Source organism: Rhinopithecus roxellana, chromosome 20, assembly GCF_007565055.1.
Source record: "Rhinopithecus roxellana isolate Shanxi Qingling chromosome 20, ASM756505v1, whole genome shotgun sequence".
NCBI lineage: Eukaryota > Metazoa > Chordata > Mammalia > Primates > Cercopithecidae > Rhinopithecus > Rhinopithecus roxellana.
This window is the reverse complement of record NC_044568.1, coordinates 54,015,863-54,040,641: the sequence shown is the minus strand read 5'-3', so window position 1 is coordinate 54,040,641 and position 24,779 is coordinate 54,015,863. Positions and strand designations below refer to the sequence as shown.

The 24,779-nt window shown below is 46.7% G+C and overlaps 1 protein-coding gene across 3 annotated transcripts in view; it reads left to right on the top strand.

Moving 5' to 3' along the window:
- Window positions 1–24,779, top strand: part of NECAB2 (N-terminal EF-hand calcium binding protein 2) — a 42,117-nt gene that overhangs the window by 13,225 nt on the left and 4,113 nt on the right. For 2 of the 3 annotated variants that reach the window (XM_030925297.1, XM_030925299.1), the window contains 5 exons: window positions 16,826–16,962; window positions 20,648–20,766; window positions 20,957–21,036; window positions 23,515–23,568; window positions 24,453–24,565. In XM_030925297.1, coding sequence (XP_030781157.1) covers window positions 16,826–16,962; window positions 20,648–20,766; window positions 20,957–21,036; window positions 23,515–23,568; window positions 24,453–24,565 — 503 coding nt within the window. The remainder of the gene's footprint in view (window positions 1–16,825; window positions 16,963–20,647; window positions 20,767–20,956; window positions 21,037–23,514; window positions 23,569–24,452; window positions 24,566–24,779) is intronic. The other variant, XM_030925298.1, reaches the window with a different exon arrangement.

The window sequence follows — 24,779 nt, the reverse complement described above, 5'->3', positions numbered from 1 at the left end:
GCGCCAGGGAGGCCTGTCTCAGGGTGGGCTTTGCCTGGGCCTCTCCCAAGCAGCTGAGATAAACTGGGAAGAGAATGGAATGGCATGGTGAATGGCTCTGGTTGGGAGCAGGAGGCATTTTCCTGGAGTCAGGTCTGATCCTGGGCTGGGGTCTTAGAAAAGGTGGCTGCAATCACCCTATGCCCTTAAGGGGTCCCCAGACAGGTGTCGTACACTCTAGGTCGGGCTTACAAGACTGGGGGCGGGGGCGGGGGCGGGGCAGGGGCGGGGTTGGGGGTGGGGGTGGTTCGTGCATCTGAACCTGGCCCCATATCAGGTTCTCAATGCTCAGCACCTGGTTTAATCTCACAGCAACCCTATGAGTGGTTCCTATCATCTCCACCATCTCACAGCTATGGAAACAGAGGCTCATAAAGGTGAACTCAACAGAGTCACAGCCAGACAGCCATAGCTGCTAGCTGGGATGAGAAGGGAAACTGAGTCGGGGTGACAGGAGGCATGGGAGTGCAGCATGAGACTCCAGGCACACCCAGGAGGCAACTGGAGAGTCAGTCAACCAGGAGCAGAGGGCAGCCATTGGGCACACCAGTCCAGGCCCACGGTGAGGGAACTGGGAGCATGCAAGGATGAGGGACACAAAGGTGCTCGAGGCAGCAGCCACCATCACCCTACCCTGAGTTTTGGGAGCCCAGAAAAGCCCAGCCCTGTCTGCCAGTTGAGGCCGGGGAACTTAGCTGATCAGCCAGACCTGGCTGAAGGATCTGAGCTGGTCATTTCCCTTTCTGAGCCTCAGTTTCTCCATCTGTGAAATGGAGACATACACCTTATGAATTATGAAATCCTTCAGAGATTGAGTAAAGTAAGGCTTCTGAGCTATTGAGCATACAGGACAGAGTACAGAGCAAAGGCACCTGCTGGTTTGTATCAATAGGTTCCTATTGTATGCTCAGCCAGACGTTAAAACCCATTCTGTGTGATTTTCCTATGCTTCTCAGTTACTGCCTGCCATGTATTAGAGAGTCTCTGTTTTGCCATATATCTAAAAATAGCTGGGCCTCATTCTGAACCTCCATGATTCCACATTTCCATTTCTGTCCCAGTATCATGCTGTTTTGAGTCTTGCTGTTTTAGAGTATATTTTAATACCATGTAAGACCTGCTCCCTCCAATTATGAATCTTTGTAGAATATCGTTTGATATCCCAAAGTATCAAGGTATAGGCAGTGGATCAGAAGGTAGCTTGGAAAGATCCCAGGCTTCTGAGTCACCCAGACAAGGGTGGCAAGCCCAGCTCTGCTCCAAACAGGCTGTGTGAGGTCACCATATGCTCACGGGTGACCCTGGGAAATGGAAATCACCTCCTTGAGCCTGGGTTTTCTCAGCTTAGAAGGGCCCATGTCCTAGCCATGCTATGAGGCATTCATAACATCCATGGTTGCATCTTAGTCTTTAGTCAGACTTTTCAGGAACATAACAGAGTTCTCCATCAGTGTCTACCGATACAAGTTAGACCGGTTTTAGAGATCTTGCTCTCAGAAATCATATGCGTATGATGTCAGGGGTGGTCTTTGGTAGTTTTCTTGGCAGTCGTGGTGATGATAGGTTGTTGCATCGGTGATTGGCATTTCTTTTTTTTCCTTTTCTTTTTTCTTTTTTTTTTTTTTTTTGAGACAGAGTCTCATTCTGTTGCCCAGGCTGGAGTGCAGTGATGCAATGTCAGCTCACTGCATCCTGTGCCTCCTGGGTTTGAGTGATTCTCCTGCCTTAGCCTCCTGAGTAGCTGGGACTACAGGCGCCCACCACCACTCCTGGGTAATTTTTGTAGTTTTAGTAGAGATGGGGTTTCACCATGTTGGCCAGGCTGGTTTCAAACTGCTGACCTCAGGGGATCCGCTGCCTCGGCCTCCCACAGTGCTGGGATTCTAGGTGTGATGTGATTGGCATTTCTTGTGCTTGCGTAGTTCCTCACTGGTTTTTGTTTGTAGAAGTGCAGCTTGTCGGTTGTTGTTTTGAATGCTTTTCTTGTATGTGCTGTTTGCTTTCATCAAGCTGTAGCCTCAGTTATTAAGAGTGCTGTTGTCTCTGCATTCTAGCACGTGCCCCTCTTGCTTCCCTGTCTATCCTGTGGCATTTCCCCGCATGTTCTAAAACACCGTGGTGGGGACTGGCCAGACACGCTTGATTGGCTCCTGATTTTCGAGTGCATCTCTAGTACTTCTCTGCTGATGATCATATTAATACCAGGTCTTACTTTAGAATCCTCATCAGCATGTTGGAGAAATATTTTTTGCATTCCCTTTGTTCCATTTTGTCTTAGGAGGGTGGTAGTGAATGTTTTCAAATGCCTTTTGGTATTTTTAAATGATCATATGACTTTTTGCCCTTAAGCTATTGATGGGGTGGATGCTAGTTTTAGATTGTTTCATTTTAAACAATCCTTAGCTCCCTGTGATAAGCCCTAATTGGTACATTATTCTTTTATCACATTACTGAGTCCTTGTCATGAGCCAAGAATTTTATCTCTGTCTCCATTGGGAATGGAGATTGGATGATAGCTTGGGAATGATTTTGTGAGGTGGTTTTGAATGTATTCTGTGTATGAATCAGCTTTTCTAACATAGAATCATTTTTCTACATAAAAATAGAACTTATCCATAACTCTTGGGTCTTGGTGTTAAACAAGGGAGGGGATTATTTTCATAGTTATTTTAATGTCATCCCTACTTTTAGTCAACTTTTTCACTTGTCCATTGTAGTATATTTTTAAACAAAACTGCCCTGGGCCTAGTTGTTTTTATAATCAGTCCTACGTGGAATGTTTTTACGATTATTTTTAAAAATCTAAAACATTGTTTGACACAAGCAGCCACTTAATGCAGATTAAGTTCAATAAAAGATCTGCTGCCCCTCATGGTGGCTCACGCCTGTTATTCCAGCACTTTGGGAGGCTGAGGCGGGAGGATCACTTGAGCCCAGAAGTTCAAGACCACCCTGGGCAACATAGTGGGACCTCGTTTCTCCCAAAAACGAAACAAAACAAAATTAGCCAAGCATGGTGGCATGCGCCTGTAGTTCCCACCTACTTGGGAGGCTGAGGTGGGAGGATTTCTGGAACCTGGGAGGTCGAGGCTACAGTGAGGCACAGCATGCCACTGTACCCCAGCCTGGGTGACAAGAGAAACCCTGTCTCTCAAAAATAAAAAAATAAAATTTGCTGCTATAGCTCACATCCTAAATGTCTCCTATTTTTCTACATTTTAAAACCTTCTATTTGACAGTTTTGCCTGTTTTAATTAGCTGTTTGAAATATCAAGTTCCTGGCACATTTATTTAAATTTCATGACATGTTTTCTCATTTATTTATAGTTCATATCATTATTATTTCCTCCCTCTTAAAACTTTAGGTTTGTTGTTTTTGCTGTTCTTTTTCATATGTGAAATGGAATGCTTACTTTTTTTTATAATGTTTGAAATTTTAAAAATTTACTTTTGACGGGGGCTGGGTGCCGTGGCTCACGCCTGTTATCTCAGCACTTTGGGAGGCCGGGACGGGCAGATCACCTGAGGTCAGGAGTTCGAGACCAGCCTGGCCAACATGGTGAAACCCCGTCTCCACTAAAAATACAAAAATTAGCTGGGCGTGGTGGCAGGCACCTGTAATACCAGCTACTTAGGAGCCTGAGGCAGGAGAATCAGTTGAACCCTGGAGGTGGAGGTTGCAGTGAGTGGAGACCACGCCATTGCACTCCAGCCTGGACAACAAGAACAAATCTCTGTCTCAAATAAATAAATAAATAATGGCCGGGCACGGTGGCTCACACCTGTAATCCCAGCAGTTTGGGAGACCGCGGCAGGTGGATCACGAGGTCAGGAGATCAAGACCATCCTGGCCAACATGATGAAACCCCGTCTCTACTAAAAATACAAAAATTAGCTGGGCGTAGTGACAGGAACCTGTAATCCCAGCTACTCGGGAGGCTGAGGCAGGAGAATCTCTTGAACCCGGGAAGTGGAGGTTGCAGTGAGCCGAGACTGTACCACTGCACTGCAGCCTGGGCAACAAGAGTGAATCTCCGTCTCAAAAAAAAAAAAAAAAAAAAATTACTTTTGATGTTCCCATAGCAATCATAGATGTTAATGTGTAGTATTTTCACCCTCTCTATTCTTTGAGCAGCCTGTTATGTTCTCATTTATTTTTCAGTTCATTGTGTTAAGATAAAACTGAATGACCAGTGAGGTTTCTACTCTATTTTTTAAATGTACTGAGATTTTTCCATTACATTTGTGTTTGTTTTTATAACTATCTCATGAGTGCTTAAGATGGTGTGGATTGTGCTTGCAGAATTATCAGATTTGAAAATAGCTATCCTTTCTTTGTTATGAAATATGTGCTGCTAAGAGACAATTTTTTAAAGGTAAAATTATGTCTCCTCTGCAAGTATTAAAATGCACACATCAAATATTTTTTCTTTCTTCCTTTTTTTTTTTTTTTTTTTTTGATACGGAGTTTCTCTCTCGTTGACCAGGCCAGAGTACAATGGCGTGATCTCAGCTCAATGCAACCTCTGCTTCCTGGGTTCAAGCGATTCTCGCACCTCAGCCTCCCGAGTAGCTGGGATTACAGGCATGCACCACCATGCCCGGCTAATTTTTGTGTTTTTAGTAGAGATGGGTTTTCACCCTGTTGGCCAGGCTGGTCTCGAACTCCTGACCTCAGGTGTTCCACCTGCCTCGGCCTCCCAAAGTGCTGGGATTACAGGCGTGAGCCACTGCGCCCAGTCCAAGGATTTTCTTTAACTCAATGTGAGAATCGGTAAGATGTTGGAACTGGCTCAAAGGAGAATGGAAAGAACTTGTGCACTAATATATTAGGTAAATAGCAATTCTGAAATCAATTGGTGAATAAATGCATGACTGGTCACTATCCCAGGGCAACAACCAATTGCCCTGTGGAGAGTGCCAGACAAAATTTCTGGCCATTTCTGTGGAAGATAATTTTTTTTTTTTTTAAGATGTGGTCTTATGTTGCCAAGGCTGGAGTATGGTGACACAATCATTACTTGCTGCAGCCTCAACCTCCCAGACCCAAGCAATCCTCCCACCTCAGCCTTCCAGGTAGCTGGGACCACAGGTGGGCAGCACCACTCCCAGCTAATTTTTTTCTTTTCTTTTTTTTTTTTTTTGGTAGTGACAGACTTTCCCTGTGTTGCTTAGACTAGTCTCAAACTCCTGGGCTCAATCAATCCTCTCCCACCTTGGCCTCTCAAAATGCTGGGATTACAGGCATAAGCCACCATGCCCAGCCAGAAGAGAACTCTTTGAATTATTATAAATGGTCTGTGTCCACAGAGTTGTAAAAGTTGCTCCAGGGAGGGTAGGAGTGGGGTGAGGGTTGAAACATTACCTCGTAGGTACAATGTTCAATAGGTGGGTGATGGGTACACTAGAAACTCCACCTCCACCGTGACGTACTTGTGTAACAAACACGCACATGTACCCTCTGAATCTGAAATAAAACTAATAAAACATAAAACCCAACTTTCTGTCCTCTGCTTCCCTCCTTTAACAAGTTCTCAAATCCATCTTTCAAATAAATCAGTTTTGGAAAACAAAACCAAGTAGCTCCTGAATAAGGAATGACTTAGATAAACTAGAAAAAATAGTGAACTTAGAAAAACAAGAAACCCAAGAGTTGTTTTTGCCCATTTCAAAGACTTTCACTGTTGTTTCTTTTTTTTTTTTTTTTTTTTTTTGAGGCGGAGTCTCGCTCTGTCGCCCGGACTGGAGTGCAGTGGCCAGATCTCAGCTCACTGCAAGCTCCGCCTCCCGAGTTTACGCCATTCTCCTGCCTCAGCCTCCCGAGTAGCTGGGACTACAGGCGCCCGCCACTTCGCCCGGCTAGTTTTTGTATTTTTAGTAGAGACGGGGTTTCACCGTGTTAGCCAGGATGGTCTCGATCTCCTGACCTCGTGATCCGCCCGTCTCGGCCTCCCAAAGTGCTGGGATTACAGGCTTGAGCCACCGCGCCCGGCCTTTCACTGTTGTTTCTAACAGTGCCCTTTGCATCCTTATTTATCATTATCTAATGTTTCTGTCCTGTGGGACAAGGGTTAGCTAATTTCTCATACTAAATTGTGTTTTGTCATTAAATCTTTGTGTTTCTGATGGTTTTCTTTTTTGTATTTTTAGCCATGTTGTTTGATGCATATAGACTTGTTACAGTATTTTTGTTATATATAAATGGTACATAGTTGATATGCAAAATTTAGGGAGTAAAGTATAAAGAAAATTCAAATTGCTTCTAATTCCCACTATCCCTCACCACTGGTAACATTTTAGTTTATTACCTTTAGCATTTTTTTTTTTTTTTCTTTTTTTGAGACGGAGTCTCGCTCTGTCGCCCAGGCTGGAGTGCAGTGGCCGGATCTCAGCTCACTGCAAGCTCCGCCTCCCGGGTTCACGCCATTCTCCTGCCTCAGCCTCCCGGAGTAGCTGGGACTACAGGCGCCCGCTACCTCGCCCGGCTAGTTTTTGTATTTTTTTAGTAGAGACGGGGTTTCACCGTGTTAGCCAGGATGGTCTCCATCTCCTGACCTCATGATCCGCCCATCTCTCTGCCTCCCAAAGTGCTGGGATTACAGGTTTGAGCCACCACGCCCGGCCTCCTTTAGCATTTTTTATGTGTATTTCTTAAACTTATAATCTGTGTACAAAAATATATTTCCTGCTCTTTTACCTAACATTTTAACATTTTCCCCATGTTATTAAAACTGTTCAAAAGCATCATTTTAAATATTTTAATGTACTTATTTTTCTTCTTCTGTTAGGTATATTAGATTATTTCCAGGTTTTTGCTATTATGAATACCTTGTGGGATACATAGTTGTCCATATTTTGCACTATTTCTTGAGGATAATTTATCAGAGTTGGGAAATTACTGGGTTAAAAAATCTGAGCAGTTTATGGCACTTGACATATAGCAAAATGGTTTGATTAGATAGCTATAAGCATTGAAGTCCCCATAGCTATATCCTGTGTCAGTACATGAAGATTTAATAATGGCATGTCCTTGTTATAACTTATGCCTGTTATCATTATATTACTACCTTTCTTGGGCAATACTTTCTCATTTAAATTCTAACTTGATAGTGATATTGTACCTTATCCAGTTCATTCAATCACAGTTGGTTACTGAATCTTTACACAGACTTTTCTTTATAAGTCCTTTGTGCTGTTTTGGTTTAGGTGTGCTTCTGATGGACCTTGTTTAATCAGATCTAGGACTGTGTCTTTATATAAGGGAATTTGGGCTGCCTTTTTCATTATGATTGTTTTATTTGGTCTGACTGTTGTGTTTTATTCTTCCCTTTTTTTTATGCTTTCTTCATGTCTTTTACATTTTACCTTTTGGTGCTCTGCCCTGTTTATATCATGGATTATGATTTGGAATGTACAATTCCTAGTTTTCACTTTACAAAAATACATTATTAACATTCTTAATCCTTTTTTTTTTTTTTTTTTTTTTTACTTTATAAAGAACCAAAATTTATTTCTCATAGTTCTGGAGGCTGAGAAGTCCAAGACCAAAGTGCTGGCATCTCATGAGGGTCTTCTTCCTGTGTCCCCACAGGGCGTAAGTGTGTAAGACTGTGAACTCACTTCTGCAAGCCCTTTATGCAGTGATAATTCATTCATGAGAGTGGGGACCTCATGACCTAAATATTTCCCATGAGATTCTAACTCCCAACACTGTTGCACTGTGCATTGAGTTTCTAACACAAAAGTTTTGGGGGGCACATTCAGACCATAGCTTGGAGTTTTCTGCATTGAGAGATGAAAGATCCATTTAATACAGGGACCTCAAAATGTAAAGAGAAAACTGATTGGCTGTGTGGAGCTAGATGAAGAGGAATAAGAAACTACTATTTGCAAGACTGTGTAATTCCAAGGACTGTTATTCTTGGATAGTATGATGTTTTTAAAGAACAAACTACTATACATTTGCAAGTTATTAAATTATGAATATTATTTGAGAATTTCAAATGGCTTAATCAATGTGATATAGTGGGAAAATTGGACCTTTAGTTGTAGACGCAATTTGCTGATTACCACTTGGTGACGATGCCCTTGCTTCCATAACCCTCAGTTCATCTTGTAAAATGCATTAGTTCTACTCCATAGGGCTATTGTGAGATTTATTTATTTATTTATTTATTTATTTATTTTATTATTATACTTTAAGTTCTAGGGTACATGTGCATAACGTGCAGCTTTGTTACATATGTATACTTGTGCCCTGTTAGTGTGCTGCACCCATCAACTCGTCAGGACCCATCAATTCGTCATTTATATCAGGTATAACTCCCAATGCAATCCCTCCCCGCTCCCCCCTCCCCATGATAGGCCCCGGTGTGTGATGTTCCCCTTCCCGAGTCCAAGTGATCTCATTGTTCAGTTCCCACCTATGAGTGAGAACATGCGGTGTTTGGTTTTCTGTTCTTGTGATAGTTTGCTAAGAATGATGGTTTCTAGCTGCATCCATGTCCCTACGAAGGACGCAAACTCATCCTTTTTTATGGCTGCATAGTATTCCATGGTGTATATGTGCCACATTTTCTTAATCCAGTCTGTCACTGATGGACATTTGGGTTGATTCCAAGTCTTTGCTATGGTGAATAGTGCCGCAATAAACATATGTGTGCATGTGTCTTTATAGCAGCATGATTTATAATCCTTTGGGTATATACCCAGTAGTGGGATGGCTGGGTCATATGGTACATCTAGTTCTAGATCCTTGAGGAATTGCCATACTCTTTTCCATAATGGTTGAACTAGTTTACAATCCCATCAACAGTGTAAAAGTGTTCCTATTTTTCCACATCCTCTCCAGCACCTGTTGTTTCCTGACTTTTTAATGATTGCCATTCTAACTGGTGTGAGATGGTATCTCATTGTGGTTTTGATTTGCATTTCTCTGATGGCGAGTGATGATGAGCATTTTTTCATGTGTCTGTTGGCTGTATGAATGTCTTCTTTTGAGAAATGTCTGTTCATATCCTTTGCCCACTTTTTGATGGGGTTTTCTTTTCTTGTAAATTTGTTTGAGTTCTTTGTAGGTTCTGGATATCAGCCCTTTGTCAGATGGGTAGATTGCAAAAATTTTCTCCCATTCTGTAGGTTGCCTGTTCACTCTGATGGTAGTTTCTTTTGCTGTGCAGAAGCTCTTTAGTTTAATGAGATCCCATTTGTCAATTTTGGCTTTTGTTGCCGTTGCTTTTGGTGTTTTAGACATGAAGTCCTTGCCCGTGCCTATGTCCTGAATGGTACTACCTAGGTTTTCTTCTAGGGTTTTTATGGTATTAGGTCTAACATTTAAGTCTCTAATCCATCTTGAATTAATCTTCGTATAAGGAGTAAGGAAAGGATCCAGTTTCAGCTTTCTACTTATGGCTAGCCAATTTTCCCAGCACCATTTATTAAATAGAGAATCCTTTCTCCATTTCTTGTTTCTCTCAGGTTTGTCAAAGATCAGATGGCTGTAGTTGTGTGGTATTCTTTCTGAGGACTCTGTTCTGTTCCATTGGTCTATATCTCTGTTTTGGTACCAGTACCATGCTGTTTTGGTTACTGTAGCCTTGTAGTATAGTTTGAAGTCAGGTAGCGTGATGCCTCCAGCTTTGTTCTTTTGACTTAGGATTGTCTTGGCAATGCGGGCTCTTTTTTGGTTCCATATGAACTTTAAAGGAGTTTTTTCCAATTCTGTGAAGAAACTCATTGGTAGCTTGATGGGGATGGCATTGAATCTATAAATAACCTTGGGCAGTATGGCCATTTTCACGATATTGATTTTTCCTATCCATGAGCATGGTATGTTCTTCCATTTGTTTGTGTCCTCTTTTATTTCACTAAGCAGTGGTTTGTAGTTCTCCTTGAAGAGGTCCTTGACATCCCTTGTAAGTTGGATTCCTAGGTATTTTATTCTCTTTGAAGCAATTGTGAATGGAAGTTCATTCATGATTTGGCTCTCTGTCTGTTACTGGTGTATAAGAATGCTTGTGATTTTTGCACATTAATTTTGTATCCTGAGACTTTGCTGAAGTTGCTTATCAGCTTAAGGAGATTTTGGGCTGAGACAATGGGGTTTTCTAAATATACAATCATGTCATCTGCAAACAGGGACAATTTGACTTCTTCTTTTCCTAACTGAATACCCCTTATTTCTTTCTCTTGCCTGATTGCCCTAGCCAGAACTTCCAACATTATGTTGAATAGGAGCGGTGAGAGAGGGCATCCCTGTCTTGTGCCAGTTTTCAAAGGGAATTTTTCCAGTTTTTGCCCATTCAGTATGATATTGGCTGTGGGTTTGTCATAAATAGCTCTTATTATTTTGAGGTACGTTCCATCAATACCAAATTTATTGAGCGTTTTTAGCATGAAGGGCTGTTGAATTTTGTCAAAAGCCTTTTCTGCATCTATTGAGATAATCATGTAGTTCTTGTCTTTGGTTCTGTTTATATGCTGGATTACGTTTATTGATTTGTGAATGTTGAACCAGCCTTGCATCCCAGGGATGAAGCCCACTTGATCATGGTGGATAAGCTTTTTGATGTGCTGCTGAATCTGGTTTGCCAGTATTTTATTGAGGATTTTTGCATCAATGTTCATCAGGGATATTGGTTTAAAATTCTCTTTTTTTGTTGTGTCTCTGCCAGGTTTTGGTATCAGGATGATGTTGGCCTCATAAAATGAGTTAGGGAGGATTCCCTCTTTTTCTATCGATTGGAATAGTTTCAGAAGGAATGGTACCAGCTCCTCCTTGTACCTCTGGTAGAATTCAGCTGTGAATCCATCTGGTCCTGGACTTTCTTTGGTTGGTAGGCTATTAATTATTGCCTCAATTTCAGAGTCTGCTATTGGTCTATTTAGGGATTCAACTTCTTCCTGGTTTAGTCTTAGAAGAGTGTAAGTGTCCAGGAAATTATCCATTTCTTTTAGATTTTCTAGTTGATTTGCGTAGAGGTGTTTATAGTATTCTCTGATGGTAGTTTGTATTTCTGTGGGGTCGGTGGTGATATCCCCTTTATCATTTTTTATTATGTCTATTTGATTCTTCTCTCTTTTCTTTATTAGTCTTGCTAGCGGTCTATCAATTTTGTTGATCTTTTCAAAAAACCAACTCCTGGATTCATTGATTTTTTGGAGGGTTTTTTGTGTCTCTATCTCCTTCAGTTCTGCTCTGATCTTAGTTATTTCCTGCCTTCTGCTAGCTTTTGAATGTGTTTGCTCTTGCCTCTCTAGTTCTTTTAATTGTGATGTTAGAGTGTCAATTTTAGATCTTTCCTGCTTTCTCTTGTGGGCATTTAGTGCTATAAATTTCCCTCTACACACTGCTTTAAATGTGTCCCAGAGATTCTGGTATGTTGTATCTTTGTTCTCATTGGTTTCAAAGAACATCTTTATTTCTGCCTTCATTGCATTATGTACCCAGTAGTCATTCAGGAGCAGGTTGTTCAGTTTCCATGTAGTTGTGCGGTTTTGATTGAGTTTCTTAGTCCTGAGTTCTAGTTTGATTGCACTGTGGTCTGAGAGACAGTTTGTTATAATTTCTGTTCTTTTACATTTGCTGAGGAGTGCTTTACTTCCAATTATGTGGTCAATTCTGGAATAAGTGGTGGTGCTGAGAAGAATGTATATTCTGTTGATTTGGGGTGGAGAGTTCTATAGATGTCTATTAGGTCTGCTTGGTGCAGAGATGAGTTCAATTCCTGGATATCCTTGTTAACTTTCTGTCTCGTTGATCTGTCTAATGTTGACAGTGGAGTGTTGAAGTCTCCCATTATTATTGTATGGGAGTCTAAGTCTCTTTGTAAGTCTCTAAGGACTTGCTTTATGAATCTGGGTGCTCCTGTATTGGGTGCATATATATTTAGGATAGTTAGCTCTTCCTGTTGAATTGATCCCTTTACCATTATATAATGGCCTTCTTTGTCTCTTTTGATCTTTGATGGTTTAAAGTCTGTTTTATCAGAGACTAGTATTGCAACCCCTGCTTTTTTTTGTTCTCCATTTGCTTGGTAGATCTTCCTCCATCCCTTTATTTTGAGCCTATGTATGTCTCTGCATGTGAGATGGGTCTCCTGAATACAGCAGACTGATGGGTTTTGACTCTTTATCCAGTTTGCCAGTCTGTGTCTTTTAATTGGAGCATTTAGTCCATTTACATTTAAGGTTAATATTGTTATGTGTGAACTTGATCCTGCCATTATGATATTAACTGGTTATTTTGCTCATTAGTTGATGCAGTTTCTTCCTAGCCTGGATGGTCTTTACATTTTGGCATGTTTTTGCAATGGCTGGTACTGGTTGTTCCTTTCCATGTTTAGGGCTTCCTTCAGGGTCTCTTGTAAGGCAGGCCTGGTGGTGACAAAATCTCTAAGCATTTGCTTATCTGTAAAGGATTTTATTTCTCCTTCACTTATGAAACTTAGTTTGGCTGCATATGAAATTCTGGGTTTAAAATTCTTTTCTTTAAGAATGTTGAATATTGGCCCCCACTCTCTTCTGGCTTGTAGAGTTTCTGCCGAGAGATCTGCTGTTAGTCTGATGGGCTTCCCTTTGTGGGTAACCCGACCTTTCTCTCTGGCTGCCCTTAAGATTTTTTCCTTCATTTCAACTTTGGTGATTCTGGCAATTATGTGTCTTGGAGTTGCTCTTCTCGAGGAGTATCTTTGTGGCATTCTCTGTATTTCCTGAATTTGAATGTTGGCCTGCCCTACTAGGTTGGGGAAGTTCTCCTGGATGATATCCTGAAGAGTGTTTTCCAACTTGGTTCCATTTTCCCCCTCACTTTCAGGCACCCCAATCAGACGTAGATTTGGTCTTTTTACATAATCCCATACTTCTTGCAGGCTTTGTTCATTTCTTTTTCTTCTTTTTTCTTTTGGTTTCTCTTCTCGCTTCGTTTCATTCATTTGATCCTCAGTCGCTGATACTCTTTCTTCCAGTTGATCGAGTCGGTTACTGAAGCTTGTGCATTTGTCACGTATTTCTCGTGTCATGGTTTTAATCTCTGTCATTTCGTTTACGACCCTCTCTGCATTAATTAGTCTAGCTGTCAATTCTTCCACTCTTTTTTCAAGATTTTTAGCTTCTTTGCGCTGGGTACGTAATTCCTCCTTTAGTTCTGAGAAGTTTGATGGACTGAAGCCTTCTTCTCTCATCTCGTCAAAGTCATTCTCTGACCAGCTTTGATCCGTTGCTGGTGATGAGCTGCGCTCCTTTGCAGGGGGAGATGGGCTCTTATTTTTTGAATTTCCAGCTTTTCTGCCCTGCTTTTTCCCCATCTTTGTGGTTTTATCTGCCTCTGGTCTTTGATGATGGTGACGTACTGATGGGGTTTTGGTATAGGTGTCCTTCCTGTTTGATAGTTTTCCTTCTAGCAGTCAGGACCCTCAGCTGCAGGTCTATTGGAGATTGCTTGAGGTCCACTCCAGACCCTGTTTGCCGGGTATCAGCAACAGAGGTTGCAGAAGATAGAATATTGCTGAACAGCGAGTGTACCTGTCTGATTCTTACTTTGGAAGCTTCCTCTCAGGGGTGTACTCCACCCTGTGAGGTGTGGGGTGTCAGACTGCCCCTAGTGGGGGATGTCTCCCAGTGAGGCTACTCAGGGGTCAGGGACCCACTTGAGCAGGCAGTCTGTCCCTTCTCAGATCTCAACCTCCGTGTGGGGAGATCCACTGCTCTCTTCAAAGCTGTCAGACAGAGTCGTTTGCGTCTGCAGAGGTTCCTGCTGCTTTTTTTGTTGTTGTTTAACTGTGCCCTGTCCCCAGAGGTGGAGTCTACAGAGACAGGCAGGTTTCCTTGAGCTGCTGTGAGCTCCACCCAGTTCGAGCTTCCCAGCGGCTTTGTTTACCTACTTAAGCCTCAGCAATGGCGGGCGCCCCTCCCCCAGCCTCGCTGCTGCCTTGCGGTTAGATCTCAGACTGCTGTGCTAGCAATGAGGGAGGCTCCGTGGCCGTGGGACCCTCCCGGCCAGGTGTGGGATACAATCTCCTGGTGTGCCCGTTTGCTCAAAGCGCAGTATTGGGGTGGGAGTCACCCGATTTTCCAGGCGTTATGTGTCTCAGTTCCCCTGGTTAGGAAAAGGGACTCCCTTCCCCCTTGCACTTCCCAGGTGAGGCGATGCCTCACCCTGCTTCAGCTCTCACTGGTCGGGCTGCAGCAGCTGACCAGCACCGATTGTCCGGCACTCCCTAGTGAGATGACCCCAGTACCTCAGTTGAAAATGCAGAAATCACCGGTCTTCTGTGTTGCTCGCGCTGGGAGTTGGAGACTGGAGCTGTTCCTATTCGGCCATCTTGCTCCGCCCCCCCATTGTCTTAATCCTATTTTTATACTTAGCTAATAAACACTTTCTCTTCCCTTTGGGAATAAAAATAATTTTTAAGATTTTAGGCTTTTTTTCCCTATACTTTATTGACCGAATCCAATATAGTTGAAATTAAACCATTAGTGGTTAATGTTTTTATATCCTAACTTCTGTAACCTGAATGTTTAATTTGAGTGATCGCTGTTACTTCTTTTCACAACTTCCCCATATGAAGAACTTTCTCTCATTGAAGCTCAGATGACTTAGGACAAATTCTTAAGCATTGTTTGCAGAAAAGGTGCTCATCTAGTAAAATTGCAGAAATTTGCAGGTTTCTGGAGATCTCCCAGTTGTTCTACCAATGAGTAACTTGTCCACTGGATGCAAAATTTCTCCATCTGAGACTTTCCCTATGGAGCCTGTGGAGCTGGTCTCTTGTCTGAGGCAGCTCAGTCCCCTCACCATGATGTAATATACCCATGTAACAAATAGGCACCTGTACTCCCGTGTCAAATCTGGGATTGTATCTTTACGTTGGGGAATGTAGGCTGCTTTTCAATTGTGGCGGAGGAGGAATCACGAAAAGCTTCATTTTTTTACTCACTGGAAAATAACTTGTCTTCTTTGGAATTCAGCTAATTGGTAACACTGATCCCTGACCACATCTTCGGTCATTGGTCCGGGTGCTTTTAACACACACTTCAGCCCATTTTTCTGCTTGATCACTTCCAGCAGGCTTTTTCTTTGTGTTTAAATTTTTTTTTTTTTTTTTTTTTTTTTTTTTTTTTTTAGAAGGAGTCTCGCTCTGCCGCCCAGGCTGGAGTGCAGTGGCCGGATCTCAGCTCACTGTAAGCTCCGCCTCCCGGGTTTACGCCATTCTCCTGCCTCAGCCTCCCGAGTAGCCGGACCTACAGGCGCCGCCACCTCGCCCGGCTAGTTTTTTGTATTTTTTTTAGTAGAGACGGGGTTTCACCGTGTTAGCCAGGATGGTCTCGATCTCCTGACCTCGTGATCCGCCCGTCTCGGCCTCCCAAAGTGCTGGGATTACAGGCTTGAGCCACCGCGCCCGGCCTGTTTAAATATTTTACCAAGCTATGCCTTTATGTCCAATTTTGGCTATTCGTGCGCCTGGAGTCTGTTGATCGCTGGATCACGTGTGGTTTCGGTCATTGCCGTGTATCAGGCTGCCAGAACCTGCTAGGCTGTAAGAACCTGACATACTTTTGGCCATGTCCTCTCTCAGGGTCTGTCCCCAGCAGGCCCTGGTCCGGCCATCAGCTCGGGGGGGTTGTCCACCTCCACCATGCCTTAGCTGTCTTCTTATGTGCCCCTCCTCCTCCTCTGTTTCTCAGTCTGTCTCTCAGCCGTGTTTCCCATTGTGCAATTATTGCTAATTAATTTCCAGTCTGAGTGATGGATGGTTTAATTTGCTTTCTTTGAGAGCCGTGTTTTTCCTTGCCTTGCCAGGGACTGGGCAGAATTCCAAGGTGCCTGGGGTAGGTGGCTTGGGAAGGCGGGGTCTTGTCAGAGGAGGCCAGGAGAGCAGGTCAGGGTTTGGGAGACCCAGGATCCCCCAACACAACATCATTTTCATCATCTTGTCCTTGAGTGACGTGGATAAGCAGAGCCTTCTCCCTTCTGCTGTAAAGTCTTTGCAGCCCAAAGCATCTCCACTGGATCCAAACGCTTGAGAAATGTCCTTGCAGAGTCTCGGGACAGACGTGGAAATTCTGTTCCACACCACAGAGCAAAACTTGGAGAAAATTCTCTTTTTTGTCTTTTCCCCAGAGTTCCCCCAGTCGCAGCATCTGCTAAGACCCCCTCTCTGATTCCCCCCAGGCTCCTCTCTGGCCGCCTCCTTTTGATTACTAAGTCCTGGGCACTTTCCTCCCTTGAGCTGCTTTTGATTCCGTTTTGTCGTTTTCCTTAGCAGCAGCCTGGAGATCCAGAAGCCCTAGGAATCCTCCTTGGAGGAGGAAGTAGGGAGGGAAGGTTGTGGATTCTTCTTGCCTGATGATTATCCTTGTCACAGCGACAACAAAACCACCAGTCGCTATCACTGCTACCATCACCGTCATCTTTACTGTAGCACCTACTGTTGATTGAGTCTTTGCTGTGTGGCAGGCCCTGTGCAGAGCATTTTATACACATGGCGCCATTTAACCTTTACTAGAACCTTGTAAGATAGATACTTCAGTGACACCATTATACTCGGGGAGGTCACAGAGCTAGTAAGTGGTGAAGCCAGGGTTCAAATTTGGTCTCTAAACCTCTAGCCTCTGCACTGGACACGCTCCAGCCTCTAAGACTGGACCCCAGGAGCCCATGGGGTCCTCCCTTCCCTTTGTAAGGCAAATTCACCAGCACCAGCTTTCCCCCACTCCTGTGCTAGACCCCACCTCAAATTTCCCTCCCACCCGTTTCCCCTCAGTGCCCCTTCCCTTCCCGCTACAGGTTTATGAGGGCGGGAGCAGTGTGGACCAGTTTGTGACCCGCTTTCTCCTGAAGGAGACGGCCAATCAGATCCAGTCACTGCTGAGCTCAGTGGAGAGTGCGGTAGAGGCCATCGAGGAACAGACCAGCCAGCTCCGGTGAGTCTCTGAGACCCTGCAGGGTCCCATGGGGGTATGCTGTGCACACGCACGTGCCCACCTGCTGCTTGATGGGGGTGTCTGTGTACCTAAGAGCTGGGTGACCTTGGGCAAGTTGCCACAGCTCTCTGTGCCTTCAGTGCTCCACTGTGTAATATAGGCACAATTATATACCTGAAACCTCAGCCATTGCAAGGACTGAATGAGATAGGAAATGCTCAGGAGAATGCCTGGTGCACGTATTTATTAATATAGTGAAGACACCATTTCCCAGACTCTAATTTGTTTTGCCGCATCCACATACTACTTACTGTTTATGCAGAACTATTCTGTTGTTTGGGTCACATTTTATTTTTAATTTTTTTAAATTTTAGACAGAGTCTTGCTCTGTCGCCCAGGAGTGCAGTGTCATGATCTTGGCTCACTACAACCTCTCCCTCCCCGGGTTCAAGCAATTCTCATGCCTCAGCCTCCTGAGTAGCTGGGACTGCAGGTGTGCAACACCATGCCTGGCTGATTTTTGTATTTTTAGTAGAGACGGGGTTTGTCATGTTGGCCAGTCTGCTCTTGAACTCCTGGCCTCACATGATCCACCTGCCTCAGCCTCCCAAAGTGCTGGGATTACAGGTGTGAGCCACCGCACTCAGTCTATTTTCTCTTTCTTTTCTTTTCTTTTCTTTTCTTTCTTTCTTTTCTTTCTTTATTTTTCTTTTTTTTTTCTTTTTCTTTCTCTTTCTGTCTTCTTTTTCTCTTTCTCTTTCTTTCTGTCTTCTCTTTTTCTCTTTCTCTTTCTTTTCTTTTCTTTTTTATTTTCTTTGAGACTGAGTATTGCTCTGTCACCCAGGCTGGAGCGCAGTGGCATGGTCTCAGCTCACTGCAGCCTCTGCCTGCCAGGTTCAAGCAATTCTCCTGCCTCAGCCTCCCTAGTAGCTGGGATTACAGGTGCCCGCCATCACACGCCCAGTTAATTTTTGTATTCTTAGTAGAGATGGGGTTTCACCATGCTGGTCAGGCTGGTCTTGAACTCCTGACCCCATGTGATCCACCCACCTCAGCCTCCAAGTGCTGGGATTGCAGCTTGAGCCATGGTGCCCGGCCTTATTTTATTTTTCAACACAGGATCTCACTGTGTCCCCCAGGCTGGAGTACAGTGGCACCATTGTGGCTCACTGCAATCTCCAACTCAGGTTCAAGCAATTCTCCTCCCTCAGCCTCCCAAGGAGCTGGGGCTACAGACACGTATTCCCACCACACCCAGCTATTTTTTTATTTTACTTTTTGTAGAGGTGGGGTCTTGCCATGTTGGCCAGACTGTTCTCACACTCCTGGTCTCAGCAATCCTGCTGTCTCAGCCTCCCAAAGGGCTGGGATTACAGGCAGGAGCCGCTGCACCCCAGCCCACTTTTGAAAATTAGAGATCAGTTTAGGAAATGGCATATGGTTATAACTGCACTCTCACACCACATGCCGTAAGTGAAGTAACTGTAAAAATAAGCACCCATCATTGCTTACCATCCAGCTTGAATCCTGAGGCTTGCTACCTCTCTGTTAAAAACAGAGACTGGGAAATCGGAGAGAGGTGTTGAAGACAGTAGTAGCAAGTTGAGACTTTCTCAGGAGGACTGAAAGAGACGTGAAAAGCGGGTGGTTTTCTCACAATATTTGGTCTTGTGTTAGGCCTTGTTTGTATGCTTGGAACCATGGGAATGCATCTGGGGTCCCCTCCTAGGTGGTAGATGCTGTGTGAGGGCTGTGACCTGGTATTTAGAGAGCAGCGGCATTCTCTCGGCTCAGCAGTCCCAGCTCCCTGGGGACCACGAACACACCTCACCTCCATTTGCTGTTCTAAGTTGAGACAAACCCCTCTTTGCCCAGTTCTTCCCAGAACAGCTCATGTGCTTGGCACAGAGAAGAAAAAGAGAAAATGCAAACAGATGAGGGCAACAGCCAGGTGTCGGGACCCAAGCTCGATGGAGCCTTGAATTTCCCAGGCAGAGGCACGTGAGGACCAGGATGTTGGTTTGCTGGGGGACAGAAGTTTGATTGTGTGTTTCTTTGTGGATGAAGAGCTGGTCCTGATCAGATATGATTGTGAAGGTCGCTCTGAGATACTGTTTCCAGTTGAGTTTGCTCTGAGCATTTGCTGCTGAATGACCTGGGAAAATTAAAACACAGATTCCCGGGCTCCTGGCCATACCCACTGGCCAGAATCCCTGGGACTGGAGGCCAGAACTCTGCACGTGTAATCAGTCTTGGGTTCCCTCGAATGAGCAGCCATCACTATGAAAGCTGACGCTTAGATTCCCTTGGTTTTCATGTTCCTATCTTGATGAAAACTTGCTGTTTCTATCCGGCCACAGAACAGATAGTATCGTTGCACGGTTTTCAGAGCTGACTTCCCGCACTGGGCCAGTTCCATCACGTGTCAGCAGTTACGTCCACCTGCCCCCACGGTGGGACCTTACTTGGGGATGTTGTCGGAGGGGCAGCTTGTCGTGATGCCTCTGTTCCACATGTGCCTCCCTCGAACATCCCCATATCTCAGCTAGTTTGGCTCTAGGCTGTGCGTCCCTGAGGACTGTCCTGTTTCCCAGCCCCAGGACAGTCTCCCAGGATGTCACCCCTAGCACAGGCTACTGGCTCAGACCCCACAGCCCAGGAGCCCTGAGCAGCCCGTCATGGTCTGAGGGACACATTTACTTTCCTGCTGGTTTATAGAGAAGCCATGATTGACACCACAGACTCTGCCAGCCTCTCCCCTCCCAAGGCGGGAGTCGAGTTTGCTCCCTCGGCATGGGGGAGAGCCTGGCTGAGTGCGCAAGGTTCACAAGAGTCAAATTCCAGAATGCACCAAGACCGTGGTGCATAGACACCAAGGGAGTGTGGGGGCCGTGCACAGGGCACTGTGTGTATCTTTTGAGGGGAGTGTCTGTGTTTCTGTATGTCTGCTGGGAGCTTTTCAGCATCCTTTTGCACGGGAGGATTTTGTCATTCACTGAGCATTTTTTGAGTCCCTACTATGTGCTGGGCACAATGCAAGGTGAGCAGTGTGTGTGTGTGTGTCTGTCTCTGGCTAGCTGTGCTTGTCAGGGCACACAGGGGTGTGTGCACATCAGTATGCACAGGAGTAGGGGTGTCCAGGGCCGGGAGATGGGGCCAGGTCCAGGTCAGGATGACAGTTTTTGTCGTGTTACATCCCCACTGTCAGTGTCTCTTTAGGTCTGGCTTTTGTGTGTATGTGTTGGAGGGGAGTCTTGAAACCAGGTCCCCCACCCCAGAGGGCAGCAGACATTAAATTGGCTTATGAGGGAGGGAGGGGGACTTGGTCACGCCACAGCTTGGGCTCTACAGGTGCCCGAAAGCTTCAAACTGTTAGGGTGGGGTGGGCGCCTGGCTCAGTCTCCCCCTGGAACTGAACCTCTTGGGGAAAAGGCCTGGGCCGTGGCGTCCTGGAATGGAGCTGAATTCAAATCCCAGCTCCGCCCAGCTAGCTGTGTGGCCCTGGCTGAGTCACCTGCTTTACGAACCTCATTTCCTCCCCTGTCAAAACAAAGGCCACGATGCAAGTTCTGTGCACATGTGAGCCCACTGTCAATGCTTAATAAATGCCCGTTGAAGCTGCTAGAAGTGGTCAGGGCCCTGAAGCCGCCATCATAGTTTGTGTGTTTTCCCATTCAAACTGCAGACAGAACCACAGCAAACCTAGCCATGGTGTGGCACAGACCTGGTATGGAAGCCCCACTCCCGCCTCTGCCCCCAACCACAAGCTCATGGCCATGGAACAAGGCAAGAGCCTTCCATCTGGTGAGAGAAACCGGGGCCCTGGTGGGGGTCGCGGCTGGAGGTCCCTAGGAGTTCTGAGAGTCCTCTGACGGGGACTGGGGAGAGGAGGGGCAAGTCTGATGCCCCTGGAGGGGCCGGGTGTTTCCAGCTTCCCCCTGAAGCCCTCGCCCTGCCCACCACTGAAGTCTGTGTGTCTCTTTCTCTTCCGCAGCCACTGAGGATGCAAAGGAAGAGGGTCTGGAAGCCCAGATCAGCCGCTTGGCAGAGCTGATTGGGAGGCTGGAGAGCAAAGTAAGCCCTGGCGTGACCCCCGCCTCTGTTCCTTCCAACCCCTGAAGGAGTGCAGTTAGGTCTGGAGTTCAGGACAAAAGTCTGGGCTGCAGAGGGGCCAGGGAACCGTGGAAAAGACATCCCTCAGGTGGGGCATGGGTGCCGAGGACAAAGCTAAGGATGAAACCCGGAGGATGCGTGTGTTGTTCAGGCCCAAGGAGGGGCTCCTGGGAAAGGGAGTGTTGGAGGGTCACATGGGCCGGCAGGAGCAGCTCCAGGAGCAGAGGGTGGTCAGCAGGGTCCCGTGTTGCAAGGTCCTAGCTTCAAGGAGACTTTGCTCTGAAATGGCTGGAGCAGGTACTGGCCAAGAGGCAGCCCCAGGAGGAGAGAGAGACGTGATGATTCGGGAGAGATTCAAAACAAGGAAGGAAGTGACCAGCAGTAGCAAATGTATTAAGTGTGATATGGGACATCCACAGGTGAGAGAAAATGGCACAGCCCCTACAGAAAATACTTTCAGAGAATGTTTCATGACTCGGGATAGAGTGCTCACAATACGACCATTTGGTGGAGAGAAAAGTTTGTCTTAGGGCCTACAGACAGATGGGCTCAGGTATCAGAATTCTGATTGTGCCACTTCATAGCTGTGTGGCCCTGGGCCAGGGACTTGTCCTCTCTGAGGCTTAGATTCCTCTTCTGATGATCAAGAAAATACCCTGGAGAATGGGACCCCTCCCTCATAGGGGTGTCAGTAGGAGGAGCCAAAGTGATGTCTCAGTGGTTCAGCACAGGGCCGAGTGCTGTAGTTTGCATTTAATATGAGCAATGTTAGCAATTATTATGAGGCATTCTGTTACCCAAACCTATCCACATGCGCACACCACACCCGTATACCCACAGAAGCCAAAGTAACTGAGCTCCCAGAACCCTGGGATTGAGGTGGTTTTATGTTTCTCCTACTTTTCGGTATTTTTTTTTTTACACCCTTTGTAAAAGGTATTGCTACTTTTAGTTTGGGGGTTCTGAGGAATTCATGGGGGCAGGAACAAGGGGCCCCCCACATGGAGAGAGGCGGAGGCTGACGTGGAACGAAGTCCCAGGGAGGAAGCTCAAACTTCCTCCTGCAGGGATGAGGCTGAGGTGGAGTTACCCCGTTGTTGAAGTCGGCTGCGGGAGCGGCTCAGAGGGGACCCCATGGCCCGGTTGTCATAACAACTCAGCGGGCGCCTCGGGAGGGAGACTCTTTGAAGCTTATTTTTAGAGCCCCGTCGCCCTAACAACCAGGCTGGCTGGTAACCACGGAGTACCTGGGCGTTCTGGAGACGGGGTGGGACCAGGTCCTCCTCCCCAGTCTCTGATTGGCCCGGGCGGTCAGCAGGGGCCAATCCGGGCCTGGCTTCAGGCCCCGCCCTTCACCGGCCAACCTGGGCTGGCAAGGATGGAGGCCCTAGGGGCGGCTGGCTGGGAGAAGAAGGGGGCAGATATGGGGGCCATAGTGCCTCTCCTCATCCTCCTATGGCTCTTCCAGCCCCAGCCCTGCAGGACCGCTCACGTGTGCTTGTAAAGCCATGGAAACAGACTTGTTCCTGCCAGGCACACCTTCATCACTTACCAAGGCGTGTTCGTGCTGTGTGCCCCGGAGAAGGCAGTACACTTGCCAGGATCAGCTACTGCAGGGCCCCTTGCTCAAACATTTAGAACCTCTCGGTGGTGACTACACAGACTCATCCACCTGCTGCTGTTTTCCTTATTAACCGGTGTTCTTTACCTCTGCCCTGTGTGACTCCCACAGACGGTCTGTCCTCATGGAGGGTGGACGGAGACAGCCACAGAGGTAGTGGTTAGTGGGCTGCCCAAGCTAAAGGAAGCAGCAGCAGGATCCTGTGCGTCAGCATCAGGTAGAGACGCTGGGTTCAGACCCACGCTCTGACGCTTACACTGCTTTTGTGCCTTCAGAGCCGGGGTTGTCTGCCGTGACAGAGTGACTGGGGATCATCTGTCAGGGCTTGGCCCTGTGTAGGCACCGGCGTGGGTGAACAGAGCAGATGTGGTTCCTGGAGACTGAAATTGACAGTGGGGTAGCACCTACCCCGGGGCGTCTGGAAGAGTGAATGTGTATTTGTAAACCATCTAGCTCTGAGCCTGGGGAAGCCCAGAGAGAACAGGTCACCCCATTACATCCCTGAGGTGCTGGGGGTTATGATGGGGGTAAATTGTAAGTTATAGGGAATCTAAGGGCTGTTGCTCATCATCGTGGCAAACCCCAGCATCTTGGACTCAGGCCTCTGGAGTCCCCAGTGCTGCCTCTCTGCCTCCCATTGCTCCCAGATGCCAGGGCCAGAGGGAGTCTCGGCCACTTCCTAGGGTTGGTCTTCCAGCCCTGTGCAACAGGACCTGGCCCCTGGGAGCTCCCAACAGCCCCAGGGATCCCAGAGCTCCTGGCACCTGGGACGGAGTGGGGCTCTGGGTCTAGCATCACTGTGTGCTGGATTGTTTCAGGCACTGTGGTTCGACCTGCAGCAGCGCCTCTCAGACGAAGATGGCACCAACATGGTGAGTCCCCTTCCCACCTCTCTCCTGGGACCACATCCCTGCCCACACCAGGACTGCCAAGATCTAAGTGGCTCAATGCCCCTGACCCCCCTCTCCCTGCCTGGAACCACCATGAGGGGAGATGTGGCCCCAGTACTTGGCCCCCAGACCCTGCCCTGGCCCAGGAGCCACCCCACTGACTCCGGGGGTATTTCTTGAGGGTCCCTGGACCCTTTTTTTTTTTTTGAGACTGAGTCTCATGTTATGGCCCAAGCTGGAGTGCAGTGGTGCGATCTCACCTCACTGCAACCTCCACCTCCCGGGTTCAAGCGATTCTCCTGCCTCAGCCTCCTGAGTAGCTGGGATTACAGGCGTCTGGCACCATGCCCGACTAATTTTTTAGTAGAGACGGGGTTTCACCATGTTGGCCAGGCTGGACTCAAACTCCTGACCTTGTGATCCGCCCACCTCGGCCTCCCAAAGTACTGAGATTACAGGTGTGAGCCACCATACCTGGTCCAGAGGCTCCTGGACTTTGATCCAAAAAGTTTGGCCTAGAGCAAAGTGGTCAGCCAGACCGTGATGTGAAAATGCTGAGTCCATCACCTAAGTTTTTCTTGTCAGTGGATGTGCTGTGTCTCTGGGCCCTGGAGGCCTTGCAGGCAGCTGTGGACATGGGTGGGGACTCGGTAAACAACTCGTCTGTTTTCCCCACTTGTGGGGGCTACTTCTGCACTGGGCTCTTGAGGTTCTAGTCCATTCTTATACATTCATGGGTAAGAATGAAAAGTCCGGGAGGTTTATTTTATTTTGACCAAGGAAGGGAGGTCATGGAGGCCGGATGGGGTCTTTAGGGAGAAGGCCTGGCATGGAGCCCCACACTGATTCCTGCTGTGGCCCGGCAGCACCTGCAGCTGGTCCGGCAGGAGATGGCCGTGTGCCCCGAGCAACTCAGCGAGTTTCTGGACTCCCTGCGCCCGTATCTGCGGGGGACCGCCGGAGCGAGGAGCTGCTTCCAGTGAGTGAGCTGCTGAAGCGTGAGTGGGAGGGATGGTGGCAGGGAAGCTCTGCCTGACAGTGGAGGAACAGGGCGGGACTAGTACAAATCGCACCCCAGGGAGACACATAGCTGGGTGCATAAGAACTGGGTTCAGGTCTCCTCCCAGCCATGCAAACGTGGCATGTGCCTTCATCTCCCTGTTCTCAGCTCATTCATCTGTAAAGGGGGGGGC